This window comes from Phyllopteryx taeniolatus, chromosome 13 (genome assembly GCF_024500385.1).
Source record: "Phyllopteryx taeniolatus isolate TA_2022b chromosome 13, UOR_Ptae_1.2, whole genome shotgun sequence".
NCBI lineage: Eukaryota > Metazoa > Chordata > Actinopteri > Syngnathiformes > Syngnathidae > Phyllopteryx > Phyllopteryx taeniolatus.
In genome coordinates this window covers 7,176,821-7,197,272 of record NC_084514.1, presented here as the reverse complement: position 1 = coordinate 7,197,272, position 20,452 = coordinate 7,176,821, and the positions used below count along the sequence as shown (strand labels likewise).

Genomic DNA, 20,452 nt, shown 5'->3' with positions numbered 1-20,452 from the left:
GTTTTTTTTTTTGGTTTGTTTTTTAAAATAATGTCCACTTACCATATTGCTTTAACTTAGCTCTGGATGCTGCAGTATTAAAACCCACAGTCTCCACCTCTCCGTTTTCATGGTGCCCTCAGTCTCTTCGAGGATAAAATGTCTCTCCTTATGCAGAAAACTAAAAACAGGACAACCGCAGTCACCTCCATTGTTTTTTGGGTTATGATGCATTCTCTGTGCAGTGTTTTTTCGCAGTACTTTTGTGACATGGAAACCCGTGCTGGTACTTTGCAGCGGAAAAGCGACATAAAAGCACTTTTTCATTATTAAGTAGTCGTCTTAGTATTATATACTAGTACATATATAGTGGCCTCCATACGTGTTGATTTAAATAGGCATCTTATGTCCTCGCCAGTGTAATCCGCCTTACCTTGCAGACTATGGGAGGTACACAAAGGGACACAGGCTAGATAAATGCACCGATATAGCACATGGCAAAACTACAAAGAGATGCTTTAAAAGGGAACAGAGGTATCGCAGGTGCAACGCCCGGGGACATGAAGAGGAAGCGCGGCGGTAAGAGGAGAAGACTGAAAGAGGTCGTGAAAGGGAAGAATGTTAAAAAGAACAAACGTTTTTCTCCTTCTCGCAATAAAAAAAGAAAACAAGTTTAAAGTGCTATCAATAGACTCAAAGGAGACGAGAAGCGATGCCCAAAAAAAGTCACTCTTGTCTTTCCCACGTTGACTTACATAACAGGCATGTCCAGTCCAACTTGAACTTGTGCGGTTCTCCTGAATTTATTCTGGAAATTTGATTAAATGGAAAGGGAAACTGACATATACTTTTGTGTTTTGTGGCACAAAAGCACATGATCAAATGTCTTATGGCTAAATTACCATATTCCCATAATCTAGCGTTCCTTTGTTGGGAAATGTACAGACCATGTTTTAAGTCACATTTTCACATTCCCAACTGTCATACAAGTGTAGAAATGAGTTAAGCAGTGTATAATACAACTCAATAAAATGAAAATAAAGCATAACTACTTACTAGTAATGACCTCTCTGAACATTTTCATACTCGTCATTACACCGTTACTTGTTTGGCTACATGCTACTGATGTTAACATTATTTTGTGTAAGCAAAAACGTAACAAGGCGGGTGGACGAAGTTTTCGTTGCAGATATTTGTCGATGGGGTGCCTGCTATCGTAGTTAAGAGTGACAAGAATGACTCGTTTAGTGATAAGGCTCGCATGGGTCACGCCGGTCTATTAGACAGAGTGCATGCCACAGGGAGCAAGCTCATGGAAAAGTCTTGAGTTTGACTGAGTGCTCTCTCTTTCTCTCTCTCTCTCTCTCTCTTTCCAGCCTGTCTGTCAGCCTGTCCCTTTGACTCGCTCACAACACACATAAACACACACACAGACACACGAGTACACACGAGTACATCACTACATGCTGACATCATGTGTAACAGTAGAGCGGTGTAGCGGCGGGTAGAAGAAACAAATGACACATGCTCTGCTTTTAAAGGCTATGTCAGAGTCCAGAGGTATAAATCAACATCCTTATCATCAGCACCATCAGTTCCATACTGCAGATTTGAACTGGTTCAGACATTAAATTAACCAGAGGGAGGAACAAAAATAACAAGACAAACGGTCAGGGAAATGAGTCAAACAGTTTTTCATCCGAGATTTTACCAAGTTTAAAGTATATATAAAACATGGTGACTTACCTATACTGTGTAAAAGGGTAGGTAAACACTAGCTTTATCTCAAAATGTGTTTTTTAAATACAGGAAAAAAACAACAAAGAAAAATGATTTTGGAACTTTTGAGAGGATAGAAGTAATTCTCTGAAATAAATGAACACATTTTAAAATGATCATTGTTGTTGTTAAATTATTTTTACAGAGAATAATTAGAACTCACACAGGCATTTGGAGATACATCCTTTGTGCTGTTTTGTCTTTTATCAGAAATGGAGTAGAAAAACAGACAGCCGGCCGCAGCAAAGTGGAGACTGTGGCAGCTTTCAGATCTAAGCCAATGCAACACGGTAAGCTAACGTAAATAGAAATAAAAAAATAAGGAGATATATCTGAAAGAAGAGACTGAGGGCAGCCAGAAAGTGGAGCGTCACAGCAAAGTGGAGACTGTGGAGTACGATACTGCCGCGTCCAGAGCTGAATCAAAGAAACAGGATAAAATAACGTTTTGGAGAGTGAGGCCAGCAGGAAAACTGACCGCTTCTTTTTGCGATGGCGTTTCAGTCATGATGGAACAACAATCCCCCCCCCCGACCCCCACCTTCCCACAATAAAAAATGGTACAGTCCCATTTTAGGTAATACTCCATGAACCAGGAGTTAGCCTGCTAATATACAGACAGATGTGCACAAATATGATTTTCATCACTTGCTCCTTTCTCCTTGTGTTCTGTGTCTATCTCAATGTTCACGCTGCCACATGCAGTATCTACCCTGTCTGGCCTCTCCAGACAGATAATAAAAAAATCCCCCACTTCTTCTTTTGCTTCATGTCCTGTAAGCTTCACTCTATTGCTTCTCACACTTGAGGAAGCATGGGAACACCAACTCAATCAGGATGTTGAAGGGGGTGTGCGTTTTTGTTTTTAAAGTTTTGTAAAAACTGCATTAGATTGTACAGGTTTACCCACTCGGGTGGTGGAGAGGTGATGCGACAAATCTGTTGGAATGTTAAATGGGGTGTGCGGCTTAAAAAAAAAAAAAAAAAAAGGGAAGGGCAGTAAAAAGAGTTTAAAAAGAGTACATCGGAGTGATTTTCCATTCATGGCTTACTACATGGGGACTCGTGGACTAATGCTAAATCGGGGCGGGTGTGAAGGAGCAGCTGTGCCAATCAGAATCCCTTTACTCACCAAATGCATCAAGTAGACACAGAGAAATTTGACAATCAGCGCTAAAAAAAAAGACAACAATTAAAATAATTAAAAACAACACTAAACCTGAAAGACAGACATTGACTGCACATTAGCTGCAACAAGATATATACATACTTGCTATTAGATTCAGGGGGAGTCGACAAGTTGTCGAGTCCCCAGAAAGTCAAGTGTGTGTTTAAGTAAGACATTTTAATGCGGAGAACCAGTCGCGAGTTTCGTCGACTGGTCTTCAGGTCAGACTCGGCCGACACTCCGGGATCAGCGTTAACATTGTTTCCATCGGAAAGAATTCCAAGAATGAGCAAGAAGGTCTATCAGTGACACACATTGAGAAGCATTCTACACGTTAGCTTCAGGGTAACCCTGTTGAAATGAGTTGCAAATACAGCGTTGTCAGCAAAAAGTGTTATTAGCTTCTAATGCTCGCTACCTAGCCAGCCACAGACTTGTTAGGTATTATGTTTGTCACTTGTGATCAAAAGGTAGTGTTTTCTGTGTTTACCTCAATGTTAGCGCCCTAGCTATTGGGAGAAAGCATGATGCTAGCTCACTAGCTAGCTAGCTAGTGGGAGACGCTTGCTCGCTAGTATAATACTGCAGCATCCAGCGCTAAGTCAAAGCAATAGTAAAGGCACTAATTAATCATTAATTAATTCAAAACACTGACACTAAGTCAGTTAGGAAACACATTTTATCCAAGGAGGGGACTTAGGGTGGGGAGAAAATGACTACTGCAGCAAAGTAGAGACTGTGGTATATGTATAATACTGGAGCATCCAGTGCTAAGTAGCCCAGTAGCTAAGAGCTGACAAACAAACATACACAAATATGAGACTCCATGATTTTTTTCCCCTTCTTTTTAAATGGCGTTTCAATCATGACGGAACCGCAATTACCCCTACAATCAAAAATGGTACAGTCCCATCTTGCATAATACTCCATGAACCAGAAGTAGCCTGCGAACGTACAGACGGACGTTCCCTCGGGGCCTTACCGCCACTTCCTGGTTGGACAGGAACAGGAACAATGAACGGACATTCTAGTCTGCTTCCTTTTTCCTGGAAGTGTACTTTATGAATAATCCGCCAGCTGGTGATGCATCCTCGCTCATGTGCACTGCTTGCACGAACAACATGACCGTAAAGAGAGACTAGTTTCCAAAAGCACAGGCAGTGTTATCAACTTAGCAACTTTTCACACGCCTCTGACTATTTTAGAAAAAATAATAATAATAATGCGACTTTAATTCCCGCTAAGAAACAGACAACATGAGCAGAACCATTTTCACATTGTTTTGCGTATGACAAGGATGGAGCCCGGTGGAAGGAAATTACATACTGTTGTCCTACGAAAGGTGACAGTACAATAGAATATTTACAAAACAAGTGGATCGGTGCAGCGTCTGCATTGACGTTAACTCTGCATTATTCTGTCAGTTTCCCCCACGGAGTGTCCAGGCCTTCCCTTAGAGATAGGGCGTGAAGGAGGGGCTCAGAGTAGAAATCCTACTCCTCTGCATCGAGAGGAGCCAGAAGTTGGCCATCTGTTTAGAAATCCTCCTGGACGCCTTCCTGGTGAACTGTTGCGGGTACGACCCACCAGGAGTAGCCTCCGGGGAAGACCAAGGACATGCTGGAGAGACTATGGCCTGGCATCGTATCGGGATCCCCCCAGAAGAACTAGACGAAGTGGCTGGGGAGAGGTAAGTCTGGGCTTCTCTGTTTTGGTTGCTGCCCCGGCACACTGACCCCGGATAAGCGGAAGAAATCTGATGGATGGATGTAAATATTGATAAAAATATGACGTGTGTAGTCGGTTTTGTGAGATACTTAATATACTACCATTCAAAAGTTTTGGTCATGTAGAACAGTTACTTTTTCCGATGAAGATAAAATAATCAGACATGGTTAATGTGGCATAAACAGGGCTTTTCTTGAAAAAATAAGGACATTTAGAACCCTGATTTCAGACCCCGGAACTTTAGACCGGTCATAAACTTATATCTGTACAATGGTATATTTGTATGGAAAACATAACATTGTCTAGGTGATCCCAAACTTTACCACATAGTGTAATGTTTTGACAAAAAGTACATTTTTACAGCACTTATTTTCACATTATCTGTAAAGAATTCAATTAAAAATGTTTGCTTGGTATCAAGAGAAACAAAAGCAAATCCCAGAAGGGGGAAGAAACAAAAAGCCAAATTTGTTTTGAATGTCATTGCCATTTGCTTTTTCTATAAGCAAAGGGAGGGGAAAAAAATAAATTATAGTATTTTTGTGGAAAAAAAGATTAAGATTTTATATTCAGGCCATATCGAGCTTGTCCATGTATTTATAATGTAGCAAGCTACCGCACTGTCTACCTTTGGTTTATTTTGACTTTAACGTTTTAACCTTATGTCGAGCTAATTAGTCGTTGGTCACTAGTGACACGTATATGGTGGTTAACCATTTGGTGTTTAGCTAGCGCAAGAAACCAACAGCTGGCAGTACCACTATACACGTCAGTCGCTTTCCAGTGTTAAGTGATCAGGAAGTGGTTGTTTTTCCCGTAAATCCCCCTCGTTCCCATCCATTAACCCTTTTCCGTGAAACCCCATTGTTTTTATGAGTCTTGTATCATTGTGATTGTATTTATGGGAAGTGCGCCAGTGGTTATTTATGTCCCCCTCTAAACCCGAATGACACCATGTCAGCGCAGTGTAAATTGTAGTTTGCCAATAGTGAGCACAATAATATAAACACTTAGAGTGGCAGTCCAAGACAATTATTTAGAGTCCTTGTCATAAGAAGTGTCCTGTCCAACTTAAGAATACCGTACTTTTTTTTTTTTTTGAATTCACTTTTTAAAATTTACATTACATCTCAAGGATTCTCCACCCCCCCCTCCCCCCTTTCCAAATATGGTTTTGAGTTTTCCCTTGCCGGCTGTGGGGTTAGATCAGGTGATGTCAGCAGTCTTTGTTAATTGTGGGCCTGTAAAGCCCTTTACTTTATTGTACTGTACAAAGTCACCTTTTATGCACTTTTCCTGGTCAACTAGTCTTCGCTCCACAATTGCTTGTTTTTTTTTTTTTTCAAACAAGGCAGCTCTTTTTTTTCCTCATGTCGATCTTACTGTATGTCAAACCCAAATGGATTCAGTTTCACTGAGGAATTAGCCTCACTGTTCCATTACCTATGAAAGGAAGTGCAAGAAGAGCAGGTAGGCCAAATAGCACACAATTGGGTTAGCAAATTCAAGTTTATTTACAGCTTTTGTAACAGTCAGAGAAAAAAAAAGCGGTGTAAATACAATGACAAAAAAAAACAAACAAAAAAAACAAAAAAAAAGATGGCAGCTATTCTCCCTGAGCTTGACAAAAAAAAAAAATAAACAACCTGCTCGGTTATAGACAAGGAAGAAGGAAAAAAACCAACATCCTGTACACAGCCCTAATGCCACACGAATGACAAGTCAGAAGAAAAAGTGGACGGAAATGCTACTTTTTGACATTTAAGGTGGAACGTGTTGAATGGTCTACATATCAAAGCTACTTTGTGACAAAAAGTACAGCTGCTTCGAAAGAAACGAGTTGGAAGAATACAAAGGGGCGTTCACTTGCGACGGGATCCATTATTTACTGTATACGTCCAACGTCATTAGCTCGATGCGGGGGAAAACCACAAAAACACATCGTAATTTGCATGCAATCGAGTCATAAGGCTTCCCTTGGCGGGCAAATAGCATCCGGTTAGCATGTTAGCCTCCTTTCCTTTGCTCACTTGTTTAAAACCGCCACAGTCGAGCGCAAAAGTAGAACGACGAGCACATACAGTAGTTGTCACCTAGTGTACAGGTTTCCCTCTAGAACACGGAGCTTTAAAGTCATTTGCGCATTTAGTCAATATTCTCAATATCCAGCTGAAGGTCCATGTACCAGTATGCTCCTTGTCCTCACTAAAACAAATCAGCACACTTGTAGAAAGGACATCTTACTAATGTTTATTTATTTAATTTTTTTAAAATCTGGATATCAAGGGTATTGAATAAATGCTCAAACAGCTGTAAATGTCCTAGTACGCTTTGTCCGCACTAGTAGGACAACTATTAGTATTGAGGCAAACCTGTGCACTAGTTAACATCTGCATGCTACTAGTTCTCCTAGTGACATTACAAGAATCTTAGTTCAACATCTAGCACTTCACTAGTAGTACGTAGATGTCAACTTTCGACCGCAAAACAAAATAAAAACAAAAACAAAAAAAATTTAAAAAAAACGAAAAAAAATCCTCACCACATTTTACACCCACGACAACAAACAAAACCTTCTCAATGCAAAGACAAATACTTAACAGCAATCCAGAAAGTGAACACACAGCTGTAGGGTTAAGAACAAGTTCTGCTTTTTTTTTTTTTTGGGGGGGGGGGGGGGGGGGGAGGAAGCATTTTGTGGCCCCAATGTGAGCGCAGTCCCACCACCCAGTCTTTTCTCAAGTGTGTAAAGTGGGTCCCATCGTCTGGCAGTGCGACAGAAGGGTGTATTGCTTCTCTTTCGGGTGGTGTCAGCTGGAAAGGTTTAAGGTGCAGCGTGACCAGTGCGTGAACGAGGGTGGGGCGGGTCTGACATCGGAAGTTACGACACGGCTCCTAGCGCTGGGAGTTCGCGGTCGCCTGTCCGTTTTGGACGACGCTGTGGTTGGGCTCCTCTTCGTCGTCCTCCTCGCTGACCAGGAACTCCTCAGGAGGCCAGCGCAGCTCGCCGCTCTCCACCTCGCCGTCCGTGGGCTCCACCACGATGGAGGGCAGGCGGTCTTTGAGCTTACAGCAGCGCTCAAAGTCGGACGGGTCGGGGAAGATCTGCCGAGGACAGACGGCAATATCAAAACGTGCCATTCCCCCAGAAAGGCACACAATTAGAATACAGTAGTGCCTTGACTTAAGAGTGCCCCAAATTACAACAATAATAATAAAATGAAAATATTAATAATCCCATTACAAAATGTTTTGGGTGAGCGGATGATTGCCATTTCCGTTCATTTCAATGGGGAAAGTTTATTTGCCTGCGAATGACTTGCGTTACAAGGATGGTCATGGAACAAATTAAACTCACAAGTCAAGGCACCGCTGTATAGTTGTGAGGCAGCACATCGGACTAGAGGTTAGCACGTCTAGTGCAATGAACTCTCTTACTAGTGAAGACAAATAGCATACTAGTATATGGAGCTGAAGCTGGATCTCAAATAAATGCTCAAACTTGGAAGCCGTTTGAGATATCCAGTTTAAGATCCAAGTACTCGCAGGCGCTTTGTCCTCAGCTATTACATTAACTGGTAGGGTATAATCAGATTCTCCCCCCCACATAACATTAGGTAGTAAGGGACAGTAATTTTAACTGCCTCACACTCTAGCCACGAGTTACATCAGTGGCAAATTAAACATCTCCGATGGACTTTGCGCTAAAATGCTGCATCGTGTTTAATCTAAAGTGCTTTGCAGGCGGGGGAGCTCGTTATGAACGCATTCGGTACAGATTATACAAGGGCATAATAATCGATTGTAAACTGGCCCATTCGGAAAAGCGAAAAAGTGAAACGACATCCCGTAAGAGTCACCATTGAGTGTTGAATATTTCATTGGAGTTGGGGGGAGCTTGAGGAAGGAACATGGAATAAGGTTGAGTCATCAAAGGTTTGGCCAAAGCCCCGTCGGCAGAGATTATTTGAGATTTCACAACCCCCAATTTTTCTAAGTTCTCAGGAACCAGCGAAAGAGCCCAAAGGGGCGGGGAAAGAAAAAAACATCAGGTCCAAGAACAGCATTTTTGTTTGGACAAAGTGGATGAGTATTTTTAGACCTGCATATTTCACTGGGAGACGTTTGAGGGTGGTGGGTCAGCGTCTGGGCAAAGTGCCGAGTGGAAAGTAAGCATTAGATGAGACGAGAGAGAAGGGATGCAGCTGTGTCCAAGCTTCCAGGAATTCCATCAAACGCATGAGAAGACGGCAAATATGTCGTCTTCTCTGTGGACTGTGAGAATTTATCAGGTTAGGAAAACAAGAGTCCATCACTGGGAGTTTATTCTCACTAAAGCAGGTGGGCGGGGAGGGTTGAGCGAGTCGGGCGGCGAATGACTTTGCCTTTGGACACGCGTCACAACTCGTTTCACTTACAGCGGCAGGAAGAGACGACAGAGCATCAGCTGCTATTTTGGGATTGTTGCGTACCAACAGGACCAAACCACCACATTATATTTGATAAGTACAATTTTTGCAAACGCTCAAACATTTGCTCTTGTGAGTCAAATTAAAAAATATATAAAGAAGGCTCCTCAGTTTACGACGGAGTTCCGTTCCTACGGCGGTGACGTAACCCAAAGTCAGAAGGCTGCTGATGCTGTCTGTCACTAACTTACGCTAATGTAGTAGTCAAGTCACAATTACAGTCAATATTTGTATTAAAAAAAACATCTAGGCCATAAAACAAATGCAAGACCCCATGTGTGGCAGTAAGGCACGCGTTCACACTGCAGGTCAATTTGTGGGGGGGAATATTTACTTCCATAAACCCACGGCGCCTCGTGTTTGTGCGCATGCGTAACACGACGTACTGTTTTGTGTGCATGAGTGACATGTTACAGACGCATTCCAGTTCACAGTAGAAGTCACATTTGTTTTTGTAATTGTAATCATTTTCTAGAGACCATTGGTTGGTCACAGGATGCATTGAGGGGTGTATAGAGGGCACTTTATAGGGGATAACCTCAATACACATTCAAACCGCACTACAAAATGTCAAACTCTCTATATTGGGCACTATATAGTGGATAGGGAGTGACTACCAACACACAAATGGTAAACCTACAACAAGTCATTTGCAATGTTGGTTTTGAAGGTGCCCTTTACCAAAGTTTTGGGCAATTTCCAGGGTCCGTACCTGAATGAAATCCTCCTAAGGAATTCACCCAATCCCAACCACATCCGTACCGGGTATACTAGACAGATGGGTCGAGGATGCGGGCAGAGCCTTTGAATTTCGTGTTACGTGGCAAATCAAAGAACTCTGCTCCAAAAATCAGTGCTTATTGCATAAGTGTATACTTGGACTTTAGTCCGATCAACGATGTCGGAAGTGGTATTTCAGGCTTCTTGGTACAGAGTTTCCTTTAAGGAGAGTCTGGAACCTTGAGGCAAAAAGCCAAGGTGTGGTGCGCAAAAGAAGTACACAATTTAGTGCCCCCTCTGCACCAGTTTCGCTAGCATCTGCTCCAGTCTTCTCTCAGACGGGACGAGGCAGCTGGTGTGTGAAACAGCAAAAGGAAGTCAGCCTCTTCCTCTGGGTCAAGCTACATCCTCTTCAAGACGGGCATCGCTTACAGACTAGCGGACGCAATGTTGGCGTTCCAAATCATAAACGCTGCGTCACATTAATCCCTTGGTGTCTACACTAGGTGCAAAATGTGACAGCGGTACAGCAGCTGTGTGTTTGGATGACCTTGCTGAGCTGACAGTGAAACAAAGCTGCTGGAAGGGGCTTGTCAAAACCACCTGATGGCCGATTGTGTCTGGCTTCGACCGACATGCCGGTCAGCTGCGCTAATTGATGATGAATTTCCGGGGAAAGCAATAGGGCTTCACAGAAACCTTATTTTTCATTCGACGACGCATCGCAGTGTGTCAGATATATATATATACATACATATAATATATATATTTATATATATATATATAATGTGTGTGTGTGTGTGTGTGTGTAAAAACATACCTGGAAGGAAAGTCTGTCCTTGGAGGGACTGAGCCTCATGTCATCCATGGGGGTGCTGTTGATCATCACCTCAGTCATATCTCGGACGGGCACAAACACTGAAGAGCAGGAAAAGAAAAATGTGGGGTTTGTCGTTAAAAGCGGACTGTTAATCAGCACGTATTAGGGGTAGCATTTAACAGTGTTTAATTAAAACTTACAATATTTACCCAATTACCACTCACTACACAGAACCAAAATGCACGGTGGTTTTCCAACAGAAATATAGCAAGGCATTTTTAAGACGATTAAATGACTAACTACCCGCAGGAACAATCAAGTAGAGCACAATAAGCAAATTAGTTTTAAGTACCACAGATGCCAGCTCAACAGTTTGGTAGACAATGTTGTTAAAGGGATGATTTAACATGCTTTTTTTAATTTTTTTATTTTTATTTTTTTATAAATCTGTGGAATTTAAATGCTGCGCTTTTGCACCCTACAACAATTAGATGAAGATGGTTATTACGGTAATAGTTGACAATATCTGCAATATTTTCATGCATTGAAGGTGAACTTCAGCCTTCACGTACCCACAGTTCGCAAAGTCTGAACAATATCAGGCTCCGGCCACAATACAGCGATATGCAATATGCTTGATGCTCATGCACCGCAGAGCTGCACACAGTTGTTGCACTGCTCCACAGTCATTGTGAGAGTGCACTAAGGGGGAAATAGTGGAGAGGGGAGGGGGTTGTGGTATTCAACTGGGGAAGGAACTCTATGCACTTTTGTTCCATCAAAGCTTGACCAAACTTTCCAAGTAGCACGAGGTTGCCTGGAAGTTCACTTGTGCGCAGTCATTTTTTATTTTTTTATGTTGTTGTTTTATGACGATGATTGGCAGGCGGCGATGCGACCTGCGTGCAGTCTCAGGACGCAATGCTCGGCGGCCTTCTCACACCGTCTATTTATGGTCGACTGGTACGAGCTTGGACTTTTGTAAGCTTGCTGGCTTTAAAGGAAAACCGTGACAAGACTGTCGACTTGAGCCAATTCAATGGAGATTCCGCTTGACCTACTTTAAATCTCAGTCGTCTTTATTTGCGGATATATGCACGGTTTGGTGATTAACTCATGATTTACAAATAAGTACAATTATGTAAACGCTTAGGCTGAATCAATTCACCACAATATAAATGTCATTTAAAAGGAAATGTTCTTGCTTGTGGTCTTTTTAGAACTTTTTTTTTTTTTTTTTTTAAATATAAAGACCATTTAATTACAGACAGATTAAAGACCACAGAGAACACACTGTGAAACATCTATTACATTATAAAACAACTTCCCAAAGGAATGCGTGAACATAGGTCTGGCTTGTGTCGAACACACTCCATGAACCGACAATCCTCTTTAGCAAGCGGTCAGAAGACCTACAATTCATTCACTGCCAGTACTCTATGGTAACATGGATATTTGAATTCAGCAGCCGTCAATGGCAGTGAATAAGTTTTAAGAGGCATCACAAAAATGTGGCATTAGCCATTTTATGTCAAATACCTCCTTTTTTTTTTGGGGCCAATTATAAAAATGACAAAGCTACAAGAAGCAATAAACGGGGCCGTTGTACATAGTTATTGCAGTTATAAGTTTCTGCTGGCCTATCAATCTTTTTAGGGTGTGACCATCACAAACAAGCTGTTTGGTCAAGCTGTAAACTTTGTGCAATCCAGTTATTACATTTTCATGTTTATGGCAAATCAACTTTGCTTCCATACTCGACGCACACACAATGCTGAAAACTTTTCACAATTTGTCGTCACCAGTCTGTATAGTGGCTCAAAGTCGAATTAGTCTTTCAACGACCACTGGCGGAATGCCTCTAAAACAGTGACTTCAAACGAAAGTCCCTTTGTCTTATTTGGGCACGGGTTGTTGAGACTTTATTGCAGACATGTAATCCTAAATTTCACAGAGCAAAGTAAGACTGGCTACAGGAGAGGATTTTATTAGAATTATTATTATTTTTTATTTATAAATATAATCCTGGGGTTGCTACCAAGGTAGTTTTGCTTTTACCGAACAAACGCTTTTGAGCACAATGAAGCCTTGTTTATCACGGGGGATACATTTCAGGCCCACCCACAATAAGTGAAACTCCACGATGGACCGACCACATTTTTATAGTTTATTCTCCCACATGCATTTAAGAGGCCGGGCCTGATGCTGCAGCAGGGGATGGAAAATCTGCATGCAAGTGTCTGGATGTGAGCTGCGGTTGACAGCAACTTCTGCGTGAGTGTGCTTGCTGGGTTTTACTATTCTCCCAGCATTCAATAAACAGCTGAAAAGTAAATCAGCGACTGTGGCTCTCCTTTCCCAGATGTGGGGGCATTACAGTAAGTATACTGTAAACCCCGCCCCTGCACACACACAGTTCGAGAGAGAACTGCCAAATTCTTTCTATTGCATTTCTTTGTTACGGTTTACAGGAAGACAACTACAGCAGATAGAATATTTTCCTTGTTGAATAGAGAAACCAAAGAAAGTCAAGAATATACTGGAGAAGGCGCATCATTGTCAAAACAGACAATAATGCCTTCATGACTAGTAAACCACAGTTGACATTCAAGAACAACAAAAACAGTTTAGACTTGGTGATAAAACCTCTTGGGGGTGTGGGGGGAGTGAGTCTCTCGTGTTCAGGAATCAGATGTAGCCAAAATCAACTTGAATCTTAATGACCGAGGAGGAGAGAAACATTGTGATCCAAAGGAATTGTGAAAACTGAAATGCACCAGTCTCCATAAAATGGCTGAAATTCCTGAATAAGTGCCATAGTTTTTCAAAACCTCAAATTAAAGCTGAACATCTACACTTCAATTAGTCGATCGTTCTATTTCAAATCTATTATAGTTATGGAAAGGAAAAATAGGGGGAAAAAAGTATCAACTACCTCTCAAACCGTGTCTACATTTTGATGGCTTTGTTTTAATATTTGTGTGCCTCAACCACAATTCAACAGGCACCAAAATAATCACAAAACTACTGTCCTGTTTCACATTACGACATTTCACACTTGAGGCCGCTTGGTCATAAGAACAGTGATTCAGCAGAAAGTGCATTGAGGCAGCAGTTGATTGTGATAACATGCAAAATATTTTCACAGCTAAGCAAATTTATAATATGTATATAACCCAAAACACAAATGTTAAAACATAGTAACCAACACATCCAATTACATGACAAAACAAAATCAACTAAAGCGCTTGCACCTGCACTAAAAATAGAAGAATTTGCCCAATATTTCTGTAAAGCAGGTTGGTTCTTGTCATGAAGAATACCTATCAATTTGATTTCTCCTTCTTGATTTAATCAGTTACAACAAAGGTCAATCAAAAGCACTTCAAATGTAAATAACATTTGTGTGATGCGTCTGTAAAGCAAGGTTTCGTCATCTTAAGACCCAAAATGGTTCCTCTTCAGGACCCAAACTTGTACGTAGAGCTTGATTGAATCAATTAGTACAACAAATGACTTGGGAGCAATGATGCTCCAAAAGGCTGAAATAAATAAAAACAAACAAAACATACCACTGGCAGTCTGATGACAGATGAATCTGAATAGAGCATTGGACGTGAGGACACGCACGGTCAAGCTTTAATTTGTCTGTCTCCAGTGAGTCCACTCAAATGAGCAGTTCTTGGGGGGGGGGGGGGGGCTTAGTGGCATCACATGACATGAGTCACTAAGTGGCAGCTGATTAACCCCTACAGCCAAAAAAACAAAAACAAAAAAAAAAAGACTGCAACTGCTTTTTAATCACTTTTTCCAGTCCCGATTACGCACTCGCACACAGTTTTGCTCGCTTCTGGAAAGTCTGACATCAGACAGGGTGCAACATGTTTGTGAAAGAACGAGTATCATCTAGTTGAGTCATTTCGAATTCATGTCAGTGACATGATGCGGCATGGCAAGCTAAAATATTATCCCCAAAAATGTTCGAAAAGTGGGACGATAAACCTAGTCCAAGAAATGGAACATGTCGTCTTCATCCCATCCTGGCTGCTCAGTCCAGTACGGTTTCTGCGGAAATATGCCAACAGGGATGCCATGCACACCACAAAGTCAGCTGTGTTCCGTCTTTATGGGAAATGACTTTCCTCCCAAGCATATGACAGTTATACACGCACACACATACACACACCTGCATCAGTCACCAGTTAACAGCAAGTGTTGCAAAGTTTTACTTTACAGCGGTTAACATTTTCCTCTCTAAAATAATCTACCATTAGCACCACTTTAACTACTTTTGACATAGGGCAGGGGTATTGTATAGTTTAATTCTATACACAGTTGCTAGAAAATGTACATTAAACGCTTGGAATTACCTGGATTCATGTATAAAATGTTCATAAAATGTGATCATCCAAGAAAGAACAGTAGAGAAAAACAAAGTATTAAGTTTCCATATTTTCACTGAACGTGGTTTTCGCGTGAGGCGTGATTCACGTTTGGCAATACTTCTTGAGAATAGCAAACTCAAAGCTGGTGTGTTTTGTTCGGGGAGTTTTAACCAACCTGTCCAATCTCGTTGCATTGATTGGACTCTAGGCGGGCCAACTCAGCCGTAAACGTAGGGGTTCACGCACTTTCTACCCGCACTTAACGTTTACATGGTGTGCCCAATCCGATATATGCGCAATTTTCGCATTCGGCAAATCAAGATCTTCCTCCTCGCTCGTGTGAATGGGGAAGCGGACCGTTTCAAAGCACCTGTAGGAACTTTAAACGTCTACCAAAGTCTTTATTTAAACATAAGATGACAGATGGTGTTTAGGCTTTGTTCATGTTTACATGTATGATATGATGTATTTGTATAAATAAATTATGTTTATTTAACTTTTGTCCAAAGACACTAGCCATAAAGAAAAAAATTTGACCAAGTTAGGCTTAAAAAAAAATAATTATGTAATAAATCCTAGTTATGCCCCTTAGCATAGCATACACAGCTATCCTGTGTTCCGCGATCAAATTTTTTGGGGAATTCCAAAGGGTTCACATACCTTTCCGTCACAATTCTCAAGACTTGTTTTTACACTTTGATGACAGTTAAGAATGTTTAAAGTCAACTCTTCTTTCCCAGGGATTCCTTTCCCCTCAAATGTGGTGCATTACATCACACGTAAAAGGGTGGGTCTTTGTATTTAGGTTGCCTTGTCTTTACACTTGTATGACTGATGGCTACAGTTGGACTGTGGAATGGATCATTGTCATTATTTCCTATGGGGGGGGGGATGTGCTTGATGTTCCGCCACACTTGTACTTCGACTACTACACGGCTGAAAAACAACAAAAAGTCTCATGGCTCACAGACATTTTGTGCGTCAGCAGTTGCTGAATGAAGAAGGCATTGTTGCTATGGACTGGCCTGGCCCGTTCCCCAGACCTGAATCCAATCAAGCAACTTTTGGCCTTTTTTTTTTACTGCTGCTTCGCCTCTCTCCTCCCCCCCCTCCTCTCCTGCTTGGCAAGCGTGTCAGGTGGCGATTATGGAACAGAGGCTGTTGCTGTATGGATTCTGAACGGAATGACCGTGACAAGATCTGAGGTGGACCACTTCAGTGACGTTGCTGTGGAGGAAGATCCACTTTCCTGGGGGAGTCTACCGGCAGTGCTTTATTTCAATAAATGGACTATCACTGGACAGCACCAGAAATAAATGTTTGTTTGAGCTGCATACTACTACTACGACTAATAATAATGATAATTGAGAGATGAGGTTTATCACAGTGGATGTGATTTCATCCTTGAGTGGGATGCAGAGGAGGGCTATGCAGGCATGCAAAAAGGAGGAGGAGGGGATGGAGGGATGCTCAGGGAAGTGCGATAGTGACGACCTGAGGAGCAGGAAGAAAGATAAACACTCTGGCCTTGCCAGTCATATTTCTACATGGGGATCGTATAAACATCCTGCTTGGCTAAGAATAACAGAACATTTGGCTAATAAAACATAACGGGGGCACAATGAGGAGGAAGTGTGTGTGCTCACAAATCCACCTGGAAGGGAAACACAAAGGCCAGTCTGTATGGAAAGCCATTTGAGCATTTATTTGATTATTCTTGATTTCCAGATATATACAAGTACACTAATTATCCTCACTCGTAAAGCCAATTGAGTGTGTTAATGTGATAAAGTGTTTTAACGTGTGGTACTAGTACACGGGCTCTCTGAAGTGGTTTGCGAAAGAATCACTGTCGAAGTACAGTTCAGTTGTATTTAACGTTTTAGTACAATACTAATTCATTTAAGCCAATAAAATTGAAGTATTCAAGTTTTTTTTCCCCCCATTTAAGTGCAGTGTTAACACAAACTGTGCATATTGCATAATGTTATAGAGACTTACAATAACTATACACTACGACTCAAAAGGTTTGGAACACTTTCTAATGCTACTGAATGGAGAAGTGTCTGTAAATCTTTGATTGGTAGTATACTTTGGAATAAAACTGTTGCATTTTGGATGAACACTTGGTACTTGGAGATCCAAGAATTATTATTATTATTTTTTAGGTGGTACCTTTAACTGGATATCACAGATATGAAATAAATCACCCAAACAGCTTTCCATTCAGTTAGCAGCAAGAGTCATGCAAGATTGAACAGCGTTTCCCATTGTAGAAAGTGTAGACAGTGTCCAAGCTGTAAATAGATTCCATAAAAAGCTACAGTATATAGAACACACCGGTGGCTGAAGGTTTCAGCGATGACCACGCGTCTACTCAGTGACTTAAACTTCTCCTTGTGCAGGTAAAATCCTCTACACCTTGACCCAGGTAGGATTAAATACATATGCTACAGATCAGCAGCTAGACGGAATGTGGGTCACATATGTCAAGAATACAATTATTAGTTGTTGACTGGATTATGGATAGTCTTAAAACCAAGGTACCTAAACCAAACCTAGATTTTAGGCATACCATTACATGCATAGTGATTATACATTTGAGATTTCACCTTTATTGCCTGTCCCCTGAGGGCAACCATGAAAACAAGTTTGACACCCCTGACTGAAGTTAAGTCTCATAGGACTGGTTGAACTCCAAATAATTCTACCATTTTTGGGGCCTTTGTCTTTAGTTCAGCTGTACTTTGCGAATATTAAAAAAAAAAAAAAAAAAAAAAGAGTGCAGGAGCAAAGTGCTGTCATAGTGCAGATAACCGTCGAGTGTAAACTTCCTGGCGAGGCGACAACCTGCAGAACAATGCTCACCAACAAAACGAAAAAGCAGCAGCTAGCACATCCTCCCCGGAGACAGGAAGGAGGTTCGACGCATATGCAATAAAAAGTCTCAAAAACCACATCATCATCCTAGGTGAATTAAGGTCACCTGGAGTCAGGACACTGATTGGGAAGAAATGCCTTAAGTATGGAAAGCAGTTTTTTGTTTTTTTAATTTATTAATGCAGTGCACAAGTAGAACTGTATCTTACTAGTTAGGTTTTTATCCATTACTGTATGATATTTCTGCACAATAGTAGGACATTCTACATGTTACTAAAGACACAAAATGACTAGTGGGCACTTTAGTGGTACTAGCGTGTGGCACAAGCCAATATGGAAAGCTTTTTGAGCATGTATTCGAAACCCTACCAGCACTGAATTGTGCATTTACTAGTAAAACTAGGGCACACTAGTAGAACGACTATAAGTGACCAGAGTAAAGGTGACCTACTAGTGTGCAGAAACTTCATGTAGTAGTGAACGGTATGGAAATCAGTTTGATCATGTATTTGTTATCCAGATTAAAGTACTACTAGTTAAGCGCTAGACAACTTTTAGTTCTAGCAGCACACAGTTGTCAACTAGGGCATGGTTGAGACTCACTAGTAACATGTAGTTCTCCGAAATAGATACAGTAGATCTAACATCTACTTTATCTTTCCATCTGATATCCATCTTAAGTTTGTACAACATTGGCACTAGCAGTGGAAAAACGACAACTACTAAGACAGTCATTATACTAGTCCATTGAATTGTCTTACTAGTGGGGAGAAAGAGCCTACTGATGCAGACGGCTATCAAAAGATAAATAAATGCTCAAGCAGCTTTCACTTTCATACTCGCAAGCCAAAAGGTACACTAGTATTGTACTGGTACATGAAACTTAAGATGAACCGTCTTACTCGTGAGGACACAGACCTTAACCTGGATATTAAATTAAATGGAAACACATTTGTGCATTTATTCCATAGCCCTGATATCGTAGTCATTTGCCAAAAGTGGCACTAGTAGTGGTCAAATGTTACTAGTAAGACACTGTGGTTCTACTTGTGAGCCAAATTGCCTTACGAGTGAGGACAAAGAGGGTACTAGTACTATGAAATAAATGCTCAAACGGCTGTCCATACACGAGTGCATCCTCTTTTGTGACTGTAGTGCACCTGCAGCCATTATACAACTAGAGGGTTGAGATGGAGGGGAGGGGGAAGGACTGACCCCCCCCCCCAAAAAAAAAATTTAAATGATCCCTAAAGACTTGCCTGTTATGGAGTAAACAATAATTATAAACGTTATTCGACCCGCTTTATTTTTCCCCCCAGTTTTGATGCTCACATTGCGGCACATTGAATCACCTGTTAAAAATGTATTGGATTAAATTAACAAAAATCCTTTTTTTTTAAAAATAATAATAATAAAGCAACAGGTAGACACGGTTTTTAAAACAAAGAATAAAAAAAATAAAAATTAAATTAAAAAAACTTACCTGAATTAGTCTGAAGAAATACAGACATGCATTCGAATCGCACCTGCTGCCAATGGTGCTAATGAGCTTGAGACTCTTTAAACTTCAGGTCGAAACGTCACATTTAAAAACAAAACAACCCTGAACGGACTCAAAACAGTACTTCGAAAAGACTCTAAACAGCCAGCCGGGTCGTGCTGTTTCGTCCGGTCTCCGTCCTCGTCTGCTCGACACCGCCACTCTTCTGTGCACTTTTTATTCAGGAGGCGTGGTTCCGTACGTTGCCGTCAAATTCCTCAATGGTGAGTGCCCCGCCCCTTTACCGACGCCGGCCAATTAGCGCCGGCTAAGTGATTACGTCAGCACGCCCGTCATTTCGCTTTTTAATTTATTTTATTTATTTATTTATTTTTTAAAATTAATTAGTTAATTTTTTTAAATTTTATTTTGTGTGTGTGTGTGTGTTACTCTGGTGGTGAAGAACGCGGAGATGCTGCGGCAGGATGCTGTCGCTTTGTCGCCTGCAGTGGAGGTGGGGGCCGACGAAATAAACAGTCCCGGCACGTCTGGAATGACGAGCAGACACTTGATGATGATGATGCTGATGAAGATGATGAAGATGATGATGATCGGCCTGTTTGTGATGCCAGAAAGCCACTCATCAAATATGTTCTTTTCGAGTGCATGACATCATTTGTATCAATGTCTCTATGTGACCGCCGTTAAAAATGCAACCATATGATCGCGTTGCGTGTGTGACCTTCACGCCTAATAAAATCACCCGAGCGCAGGTGCGCCGGAATTCAGGGAGGAAGTCGCTAGAATAAACCTCGGCAGTTCTCTACTGTCATCCTGTGGCCGTTTTAGATCACGACATGGATGCATATATTTGTACAATACTCGAGAACTGGGATTCTAAATGAAAGTCCCTGTAAAGTGATCGTCAAAATAGCCAGCTATCACCTCATCTTTCATTACTAAAAACTTCTGGTGCCATTTCGACCTTGAAAAGTAACAGCACAGAATTATGGAATAAATCTATTACACAACCCCAGGTTGTCA

General features: G+C 41.3%; 1 protein-coding gene across 2 annotated transcripts; it reads right to left on the bottom strand.

Annotated features, from left to right (window-relative positions):
* Positions 1–6,144: 6,144 nt before the first annotated feature.
* Positions 6,145–19,621, bottom strand: lbh (LBH regulator of WNT signaling pathway). Of its 2 annotated transcripts, none has more exons than XM_061795645.1 (3): positions 19,412–19,621; positions 10,664–10,761; positions 6,145–7,759 (listed from the first exon to the last, which is right to left on the bottom strand). In XM_061795645.1, exons 1-3 carry the CDS (start codon positions 19,437–19,439, stop codon positions 7,550–7,552), a joined length of 336 nt encoding a protein of 111 aa, XP_061651629.1. In that variant the 5' UTR covers positions 19,440–19,621; the 3' UTR covers positions 6,145–7,549. The 2 variants fall into 2 exon arrangements, with proteins under 2 accessions (XP_061651629.1, XP_061651630.1); XM_061795646.1 differs by lacking the exon at positions 19,412–19,621 and adding an exon at positions 14,236–14,311.
* Between the last annotated feature and the right edge of the window lie 831 nt (positions 19,622–20,452).